Consider the following 11,645-nt stretch of genomic DNA (forward strand, 5'->3'; position numbering starts at 1 on the left):
CGTGACTATTCAGTTCTCATAGGTACTGATTCAAAATGAAGACAGGCTCCATATATCTATATGCCTTTTCTGCTTCTAAGGGTTCCTTTTAGATTTTAAGAACAACATTAACTGTAAAAGGAAATATAGCTGGCAAGAATGGTATAGTACAGGGGTAGGCAACCTATGGCACGGCTGATTTTCAGTGGCACTCACACTGCCCTGGTCCTGGCCACTGGTCTGGGGGGGGCTCTGCATTTTAATTTAATTTTAAATGAAGCTTCTTAAACATTTTAAAAACCTTATTTACTTCACGTACAACAATAGTTCAGTTATATATTATAGACTTATAGAAAGAGACCTTCTAAAAACGTTAAAATGTATTACCAGCATGCAAAACCTTAAATCAGAGTGAATAAATGAAGACTCGGCACAGCACTTCTGAAAGATTGCCAACCCCTAGTATAGTATATGGGCTTGTCACCATACTTGCCATACTGAGTTTCTTGCCAGAAGCAAATATATATGAGCATGTTCAAAGCAAGGACAATAATTGTCTGCTGGTTGGAATACTTGTGTATGTGATGATATTCTATAATTAAACATACATTTTCTGTTCCAGGTTCTGAAACCCAGGTGAGGGTATCAGTTAATAAGAATACTAACTAGAGCTGGTGACAAAATATTTATACACATCCATTCAAATAAAAACAGAGAATTTGCTCCTACTGTAGTCACAACACCTTTTATTCATTTCCCATAAATATCTGTAGGACAGATTTTCTGGTGTTCTGTCCCATATTTACACTATCTGAGGATTAGAACCTTGTATGAGTGAATTTTCCCCCTTCCTTCCCACAAGAACATTCAAGGACAGGAAAAATACTGTATACATGTTTGAGGTGATGGGTTTGAGAGCCAACCAATCTAGGAGCAATAGCAATACCTCATGACTAAAGTAACCAATAAGATCACAACAATAGTGATTATGAATAATAAATATGCAAAGAAATAGGCACCAAGATATCAAGTAGAAAATAGAGCTAGGAATATCTGACATGAGACTTTGTAAACATTGGATAACATTTATTTAAAATATGGAGTACTACTGAAGTGTTCTTTTAATTACCCAGAGAACTTCCTGTAACAACATGTGTACACTACAGAGTGTCAACCAATTAGGATGATTTTTTCCCTAACAAAGCTTAAACAGCCTATGGACAACACTTACCAGTTGCATTGTGTTACACTTGTAGTTATCTCAAATCAATAGAAAACTTATTATTTGTGAAGATAGCAAACATGAATAATTTAGTGCCTGAAATTTTTAATGCCTTGTGAATGATAACTCTTTTTTTTAGGTCTACACCAATACTTAGTAATTATCAGGCATGACTGATAAATGCAGCTAGATTTCCAAAGCCATTGTGAAACTTGAAGTAGTAATGCACCATCAGTCATATCTGACACATCAGTATTTAATAGAAATGCTTCATTAATGTCCGGGAATGTTATAATTGGATGATTTGCAATAGGCTGTTTTAAGTAATTAGATGCTTCACTGCACTCCACTGTCTGTTCAGTGGGTACATCATTTGAGTCAAATGATGGATTGAACTCTCCTTCCATGTTGTCCCTTAATATTTTCCCAGCACAGGAACAAAGGCCTGGCTGTGCTCTTATTTCTGCAGGATCATGTAATTTTTACCAATTTCTAATCTGATGCTGGTTAACAAAATCATATTTGGGGAGAAAGAAAATTAACCCATCTGTTTCAACTGATTTGTTTTTTAAACTGTCACCTTTGAAACCTACTTCTCTCTACCCTTCAGACATGATCCATGTTCTCTCAGGCAACACAAAATATTCTGTATAGCACCATTAAAATGTCAAACAACATTCTGCAGCCAAATACATATAAACAAGCCAACTATATACAGCAGATAACAACATATCACAGAGGTAGAGTAGCTTCTACACAAGTGGAAGGACAAAGATTAGGAGAGGTAAAATGCCCAGGTGTTGGGGAGAGTAACTAAGCATGGGAAAAGCAGAATGGGCTCAGTTAGTGAGATTTGATTGTCTTAAGCAAAGAAGTTGGATCATATACCAGGGAAGAGGTGGATCTTGAAGTATAAGAAGAAGTTAATGTCTGGCACTTCTATGTCTTCTATCCAAATACCTCAAAGTATTTTGTAAACATTACCATATTAAGCCTCAAAACACTCCTCTGGATTAGTATTATTTAAATTTTACACATAGGGAAATTAAAGAATGGAAGGGTTAGGTGACTTGCTAATGGCCACACGTGAAGTCTGTGACTGAACCAGGAATGGAACCTATGTCACGACACAACAAGACAATTTCTGAAGGTGAAAGTCTGTTTACTAGAAGGATATATCATCTACAGGAAAAAGTGAAAGAAGAGTGGGTCTGGTATTCGGAGAGGGATGGGCTGGAGAGAGAGACGAAGTGAGGGAGAGACAAGGAAAGAAAGTCCACAAAGGATATTGAAGACTAGAGGGAAGATTTGTAATGGATTCTGAAATGATTAAGAAATTATTAAGATTTTGGAAGATGGGGCTGATGTGATCCTCCATATGAACAAAATGAAGTGTTGAAAATTTAGATTTAGATGGATTTTAAAAATGGAATTACAGTAGCCAAGAGGAGATGGAGGCATGCATGAGAATTTCAAAAGAGTAGTAATCAAGATAGCTTCCATGCTGTAGTAATATATATTTCAGGTACCAGTGCCTGTGTAATTCCAACCTGTTGAATAGTGGAGTTAGCCATGTTTCTCAGCATATTTTAAGCACCTAAATCTTTATTTTGGCACCTGAGCCACTGGCTTGAGTTCCAAAGGAGTGGAACTCAAGCATTTCTATGTAGCTTACCATAACGTAACTGCAGCGGTACCATATTATATCTTGGCAACAACTCCCACGCCACAGGTTATCCAAATGTTCAGAATCAAAACTTGCAGTATTTTGATCTAGTCAGATAACATCTGTGATGTATATACTGTAATGGGAGATATTTCAGCATTAAGTGGATTTTTAGAAGCACTGAACCAGAAATCAGTAAAGTAGTAGTAGTGAGGGATAACAACACTGAATTAGAAATTGTCTGACTTGCCTGTGTTAGTTCTGGCTGTTAAGGAACCTAAATGCCAGCTCTATTGTAGAAATAGTCTACTCATAGCAACACAGCTTGAAGAGAACTGAACTCTAGTTATAGGTCCATGAAGCCTTTTACCCTTTGAGTAGGGAAACTTTGCTCTCTAAATATTTCTCATGGAAGCTATTAATATAATTTTACAATCCATCTTTAAAATGCTCTTAAAATATAATGGAAAAATACTGTTTTTCTTCTGCATTCAAACTGAGTATAAATTATCTCTTCTATTTTGTGACAAATTGTCTTTGTAATGCTATATGAATAGGTTATAAGTTTAGCAGGCAGCTCAGAGACACCAGCTCATAACCTGAGGAGAGAATTATACACAGGGGCAGCCATGAAGTGGTCAAACTCTGTCTTAAACCTTTTCCTCTGACTAAGCAGTGGCGTGATCACCAACCTATATACAATCAAGGATGTGGTCAAGGAAACCATGAACATATACCATATCTTCCCAACTCTGCACAGAGATGGAAATGGGGTGGGTCTTCTCCAACTGACTGGCAGCTGAGGAGATGCAATACTTCAGCATGTCCCAAGAAAGAGAAAGTTCCTGGATGGCAGCTTCAAAAATGGATCTGTGTCTGTGAGAAGATGGGGCCCATCAGGAATGAAAATAACCTATTCCCAGTAACTGGTGGATGAATGGACAAGGGGAACGAAGACAGCTCCCCTCCCTACCCTCTGTCCAACCGATCCCTCCAACTTCCCCTCTAAACAAGAAAGGCACAGTTCTAGCCTCTTCGTCTCCCTCCTGAAAGAGCTCCACACCTCTCAGGTATGGAGTGGTGATCAACAACCTCCACTTTCATGGACTTCAGTAACAATTGTCCTCAGGGTAGGTCTGCTCAGTGCAGAACCAGGTAACTTGGCTATAATTAAAGTATCTTTTCCACTCACAGGGTGGGGGTGGGGGAACAGGCAAGATTTGCTCTAAGCACATTTTCAGGCCCATATATTGATCTCTGACTCCATGCACAATTCACTTTGATATAGCCAGTATATGACCCTGAGTGCTGGGCCACAAGTTACAGACACAACAGACACCAACTTTGGATAACTTTCTCTGTGTCTGAAAACATTATTCTAATATCTGAACCATTAATGGAGCCAAATACTGAAATTCAGGCAATGAGGGAGGTATGAACTGGGGTGAGGGGAAAGTGGTGGTGGTGGACAAGGCTTTCTAAATCTCAGGAACAGTACTAATTACTGATTTCCAAAGAAAATATTCCTTGAGGCTATTTCCCTAATTGTGCTTCATACATTTATGAAGAGCCTAAATTAAACACAGTGCTTTACGTTCAGTACAGGCATATTAGTCACTGATGAGTGATCAAGAATAATGTCACTTTAATGAGAGAACTAGTTTATATTTTCAGAATTATCTGGCACACTTGGAGGCCTCCTCTTACATTTTAATAATAAGACTCATCTCTACTCCCCTTTGACTTGCCTAATATATTTGTGTATGATCTAGTTTTCAGCTACTTTAGGAGGTCGTGTGAACTAAAAGCCTTTGTTTAGATGTGGTCTACATTACTGAGCCTCTAAACTACTGTTCAACACATTGAAAAAGGACCTAGAATCAAGGCAAAGATGATTAAAAAACTTTCAAAAAGTAGATCTTGTACGAGATGGGAAAGGTCGAGAATTTTTATAACACGTTTTGAATAAAACGACAATCCTGCTATCTGTGGCTGAGATGAGTTGTCAACTGTTCATTAGATCCTGAATCTGTGCTGCTGCCTAGCCCTCTGCTCTTTTGATTTGTGATCAGGTCAAAAATGTGCCTTTTCCTGACTTTTCTGTCTCTGAGGACTGGAGCCTGACACTGTCAAGGGGCATTTTCCACTTCAGGCTGCTGATTATTTAAAACTGTAAATATGGGCATACATGCACAATTGTGCACACTCTGGTTCGGATTTAAGTCCCTTCAGAGCAGTGCCACTATGCATCCTGGGGCAAGCGGTAAGGGTGTCCACTATGCTGCTTTTTCTGCTAGAAGTATAAGGGAAAGGTATCAGAGAGCAGCCATCTGTCTGACCCAATTGTGCAGGTTTTCTTTATCTTATCTCATCTGTATGGTAACCTTAATAATTAAGCTTGGCAAACCTCAGAATTCCTTTTGAAACAAACTCAAGTACACTATGTTTTGTTTTGTTTGGCTGAAGGTTATTCGCAAGTCCTACATCTCCTCTTGTAAAGCCATCCACTTTCCAGACTTCATTGCACCATGACCCATGAACTCCCACTCGGCAGCCTTCCCATCCACCAGTTCTTCCAAATTTCTTGTCGCCTTACAACACTACCTCTGGCTTTTGGATCCCCCTACCACTGAAGACATGTTGCAAGGCCAAACTGTTTTTATTTGAGTCTCTGATGCTTCCACTTTGAAACCTTGCATAATCTGGCTGGCAGCAGAGTTTGGTGTGCTTCAAATTGCATTATGAGTCAGAGCTGAAAGTTCAAGTAGATGTTCCAGGGCCAAGTCATCTTTATATTTTATCTTTAAAGGTGTGTGTATATGAAGACAGAGGTATATGAAGGTGTGTATATGAAGTAGTAGAGGTAGAATGGAAGATCAACAGGGGCAAGAGTCAGAGAGACATGAGTTGGGGCCACAATGGAAGATCAGCCAATGTATGGACAAGAACGGAAGAGGAGGGAGGAAGGGTTACATAGTTTTGGATGGGGTGGCTCCAGCAGGGAGAGTCAAGGAGAGATGTCCTCCATAGTTTAGGAGATTCTGGTAACAGTTGGGTAAGTATCTAACTTGAACAGCTGAAGCTTTTAAAGTTAACTCATTAATATTAATAATGCCTTTCAGTAAATTTATTCTTTTGCCTAAAATGAGTTCAGGTAAATATCTAAGTGAAAAGGAATCAACAATTCCAATAAAGTTATTTTTACATGAAGTTTCCCTAACATGTGATTGTTGTACTATATAGATTGAATCTCCTGAAAAGTCCTCAAAAGTAATTATTTATGCCACAGCTTGATATAGTCAGATTACATTATTTGTACCATTGTTGAACATGATGCTTTGCTGTTGGTTAACTTATGTTTAGATCATATTGTGCCTATTTGCTGAGGATACATACACATCGCCACCTGAGAAGAAAAGAGAAGCCCACTGATGGGTGAAAATAGTAAGCCTGGAAACAGCAATAATCTAGAAAATACTTCCCATTTTGGCTTTTTTGGCATGAAAACAGTTGCATCTTGCAGTGAAGTTGGAAGCTCTGAGGCATACTTCACTCTTCAGAAGTTGCTATATTGAACTGCTAAATAACATTTGTTATCTAGTTTGTAATATCCGCATAAATATACAAGAATTTCAACTTTAACATGAAAGGTCCTTGATATACAGGCCTTCACCCCAAAGTGGCTTGTTTGAATTCAGCCCCATTTGATAATATATGAAAGTCACTACTGTTTAGAGCTGGGCGGGAAATGGTTATCCTGTCCCATGAATATTTATGAGAGTTCAAAATCTTTTCTCATCCTCAACTGAGATGAAATGTCAAAATTGCAAAAATATTAATGGAATGAAAAAGATTTTTAATTTTTTGGGGGGATCAAAACACTTATTTTAAAACAGATAGAAACTGAATCCCCTTTTTCAGTCTAATCAGTTTAAATTTCATAATTTTTTGTTTAGAAAATTCCAAAATGAAACATTTTGACAATTTTGAATTTTTTCTTGGCATTTTTTTGAATTGAGAAATTTGTTGAACCCAATTCTGTTTTTCAAACAGTTCCAGTTTTGACAAATGGGCCATTTTTTGATGAAAATATGATGCCTCAAAAAAATTCCAACACACTCTATTACCATGTAATGGCTGCTTGGTTAAATGAATTTTGTGGTCTCATTCCAGTTTCAGGTATCCATATCATAAAAGCTACCACCACAGTTGGCTCTAAAATGCACCTTTGTTGAAAGTTCTCAGCAATGAGGCTGTGGATTCAATTGCTATTCAACTGGTTTTCTTCCTTGCTTGCTAAATGGAACATCTGCCTACATTTTCTGAGTTTTAATTTTCTAAAGGACATAGAAATAGATGTACCATGACAGAAAAATTTTGGACCCAATCTAACTTTGCTGTGGAATGAACCCTAATAGCTTTGGCCACTATGGTCAAACTACCAGAAACTAATTCAGCCTATGTTATTTGAGCTCTACTTGCACATTTGTGCACCTAAAATGTTATTTTTGTTTATTTTACATACAGTAACTCATGTTTATCATGTTACTAAAAACTCCCATGCCCTTTGTAGATGAACAATTGTCTACTTAGATTCTCAGTGTTCTTCCTATACTTGTCATTTATACAATAATAGAGAAATATATTACTCACTTGTGTTTATCTTCTGAAGTGAGATGTGCTTTTCCAGCTGTCTACGAAGTTTCACTTCTGCTCCATATTTGCCAGTAGTCCCATTGTCGGCCAGAATAAAATGGGAGTGCATACTATTGAGTACTGTCAGTTTACTCATAGGATTGGACATTGTCTGGTACGGTCGGACCACCTGCATTATGGAGACAGAAAATGCTCAATACAACAAGACAGCAAACACCCTCTGATTAAAGTAAATCATGAGGTACAAAATATTTATGTGGAGTTGTAAAGAGATCACCATTAAAAAGTAATTGGTTGCCAATAGTTACTACTTTATAGTATTTGAGATACTGCAGTTTCCATGTTTACATTGCATAGGAAATAACTGTGGCACTTGCAATAGTGTGGTATTTTTTTTGGTAAATATTGACTTACTAAGGCTGCACTGTTAAAAAGAACTCTAGGATATTCTCTTTCAATGGGACTGATTAGAGTTACCTTTCAGTCACTTTAAAGAATTTTAGAGCAATCACTACATTATGTATTTTACTTGCATAACTGTATACTCCTTACTTACCTTATTTTCATCACTCTATGCTTCAATAGCCATTGCCATCTGTGAGTTTATCTTTCCTCCCATCTATCCAACAGAAAGGAGTTTTCATTCTCTGGTATTTCTGTGCCTCACTCTTTCTTCATAGCATTCACCAGCAGAATGAAAACTGTTCTCTGTAAAAGTCTAGTCTACCTTCTATTGCTTACCCTATCTTTGCTCAAACTTCTCATTCCACTTTGTTTTCCCCTTAAATCAAGGTGAAATTCACACTTATGTAGAGGGCCAGGGCAAGACCTTTATACCACTTAAATGATAAATCCCACTTAAGACCTCAAAATAGGGGAAAGGCCTTGTGCAGGCACTCTGTACATTGGTGAATTTCACCCTCGGAAGAATACACACATTATAGCCATGTAAGCGATGTCATCCCAGGTCAATCAACAAAGATAATAGTTAATATATACAAGCTTGCAAATTATACCACAAGTAACCTAGTTGTTCCAGTAGTGCTGTACTTTAAATATGTGTACAACCACTCAGCTGTATAGAAAAAGGAAAATATTTGGAAAAAATTCAATTTAATGGATAACATACAACTTTGATGGTAGATTATTTATCATTTTAAAAGATAATGATGTCCGGCATGACTTATAGCTGTATTAATGTGACATTAGGCATCACAGTAGGCAGGACAATCAAATAATAGTATAAGACATGGTGGATAACAATAGCTGGTGAGCTCTTGGGATGACTGTTTGTCTTCAGTATATTTTCTGTGCTGCCTCTAGGACACCTACGGGAACCAAAAGTCTGCTATTAACTAAGGGCTTGTCTACCTGGGGAAATAGCCAGGCAACAGTTACTCCTGAAGTGGGCATGCTTATTCCACACACAGAGTCCCTTTTTGCAGTTAAATTTCCATGTTGGAAGTGGATTAAACTAATCCACAAAAGGCATTCAGTGTAAAAAAAACTGTCCACATGGGGACCTAGTGTGGAATAGCTACTGTGCTTTAAATTCACACCCTAGTTTATTTTGCAATAGCTTCTCCATGTAGACAAGCTTTTAGAAGAATCTGAAGACCCCCTTTCCCTTGCTATTGAAAAAGATTTATGATGGAAAAGTAAAGGTTTATAAATACTAGTACTTGATTGAAATTCCCTGGCCAGAAAGCTCTTTTTATGTTCCTAAAATGTCAGTGCTTATAGTACTTTTGTTGATCCTTTGAAGACAAAGGAAAGCCTCCAGACCTCTGTAATTGTTATGAAGTATCACACAGAGCTGTATTCAGTTAGGCATTTGTCAGGGAGAGAGCAAAAGACTAGCAGGATGGCTTGCCAGTATTATGCCATTCCTCCCTGTACTGGAATAGGAGATTGATTTTGGCTGCAGTTTCTTTTATATTTTATTCTTTTTTATCCCCTCAGTCATATAGCATTTATTCCACAGAGAAGTAAATATTAATAAATATTAACGTTTTGTTGAAATAGACTCATCAGCTAGGTTTTCTTATATTAGTAAAGTGACCAGGCATCCTTTGCCTCAGACCAAAGAAACCTTACAGAGTTTGGTTACTATTATCTGTTGTCTTGAGGCAGTATCTCATGGGCTATATACCAGAAAGTTAGGGCAAAGAAAGTAATTCTGAGAAGAGGGGAAAGAAGTTTGCCTACCTACTGCATGATTATAAAGAGGGGAAAAATTCAGCCTGCTGGCAAATGAAATTCTGCTGCTCAGACCTGTAGTTTGCACCTCAAAATAAGATGTAATGAGTTCTGAAACTGTTAAGCTTCTTCAGATAGTAATGTTCTGACACAGAGGGATAATGAGTTGCAGTTCAAAAAGTGGTATAGTTATAGATTCAGCAATGCTGCTTGGATGCAGATGAAAAGGAAAAGTTCTGGTTTCATGTCTGCGGTTAAAACAAAAGATTTGGATATACAAGAACTTGAACCATAATATTAATCAGAATAAGAAATGAGTAAATAAGGAGATCTCTTACCGTGAGATTACACAAAGCATGAGCAGTTAGTTCACTATCTGGCTATGTAGACTCTCTGGTCAGACCCTACGCTACCAGCACTTGCAGCTATCTTTGAGACATCACTGACTTCCTGCGGAAACTACAACCATTGGTGATCTTCCAGAAAACACCTTCCTAGCCACTATGGATGTAGAAGCTCTCTACATCAACATTCGACACAAAGATGGACTGCAAGCCATCAGGAGCAGTATCCCTGATAATGTCACAGCAGACTTGGTGGCTGAGCTTTATGACTTTGTCCTCACCCACAACTATTTCAGATTTGGGGGCAATTTATACCTTCAAGTCAGTGGCACTGCTATAGGTACCCATATGGTCCCACAGTATGCCAACATTTTTATGGCTGACTTAGAACAATGCTTCCTCAGCTCTTGTCCTCTAGTGCCCCTACTCTACTTGCACTACATTGATGACATCTTCATCATCTGGACCCATGGGAAGGAGGCCCTTGAGGAATTCCACCAGGATTTCAACAATTTCCACCCCACCATCAACCTCAGCCTGGACAAGTCCACACAAGAGATCCACTTCCTGCACACTTCAGTGCAGATAAGCCATGTTCACAAACACTATCCTATGCCAGAAACCAACTGACCACTATACTTACCTACATACCTCCAGCTTTCATCCAGACCACATCACACGATTCATTGTCTACAGCCAAGCTCTACGATACAACCGCATTTGCTCCAATCCCTCAGACAGAGACAAACACCTACAAGATCTCTATCAAGTGTTCTGAAAACTACAATACCCATCTGCTGAAGAGAAGAAAGATTGACAGAGCCAGAAGAGTACCCAGAAGTCACTTATTACAGGACAGGCCCAACAAAGAAAGTAACAGAATGCCACTAGCCATCACCTACAGCCCTCAACTAAAACCTCTCCAGTGCATCATCAAGGATCTACAACCTATCCTGGAGGATGATCTCTCACTCTCACAGGCTGCTCTGTCACTGTCGCTTCATTCTTTGGCAGCAATTCAGCGGCAGGTCCTTCCCTCTGAGAGAGGGATCCACTGCTGAATTGCCGCCGAAGAACTGACCCTGCCCCAGGCCCCCTGAATCCTCTGGGCAGCCCTGAACCAGTCTCTATGCAAAAGAATAAATGGACACAAATCAGACATCAAGAATTTTATCATTCAAAAACCAATAGGAGAGCACTTCAATCTCTCTGGACACTTCATAACAGACTTAAAAGTGGCCATTTTTCAACAAAAAACCTTCAAAAACAGACTCCAACAAGAAACTGCAGAACTAGAATTAATGTGCCAACTTTGACACCATCAAATTAGGCCTGAATAAAGACTGGGAGTGGCTGGGTCAGTACAAAAAGTAATTTTCCCTCTGTTGATATTCACCCCTTCTTGTCAACTGTTGGGAATAGGCCACATCCACCCAGATTGAACTGGCCTCGTTAGCACTGATCTCCCACTTGGTAAAGCAACTCCCATCTTTTTATGTGCTGTATGTTTATACCTGCTTACTGTATTTTTCACTCCATGTATCTGATGAAGTGGGTTATAGCCCACGAAAGCTTATGC

The 11,645-nt window shown here is 38.6% G+C and overlaps 1 protein-coding gene across 6 annotated transcripts in view; it reads right to left on the reverse strand.

The window, feature by feature from the left end:
• TRPM3 (transient receptor potential cation channel subfamily M member 3) overlaps nt 1-11,645 on the reverse strand; it is a 597,865-nt gene that overhangs the window by 150,121 nt on the left and 436,099 nt on the right. For all 6 annotated transcript variants that reach the window (XM_032798185.2, XM_032798181.2, XM_032798183.2 and 3 more), the window contains exon 6: nt 7,521-7,692. In XM_032798185.2, coding sequence (XP_032654076.1) covers nt 7,521-7,692 — 172 coding nt within the window. The remainder of the gene's footprint in view (nt 1-7,520; nt 7,693-11,645) is intronic.

This window comes from Chelonoidis abingdonii, chromosome 6 (assembly GCF_003597395.2).
Source record: "Chelonoidis abingdonii isolate Lonesome George chromosome 6, CheloAbing_2.0, whole genome shotgun sequence".
Lineage (NCBI taxonomy): Eukaryota > Metazoa > Chordata > Testudines > Testudinidae > Chelonoidis > Chelonoidis abingdonii.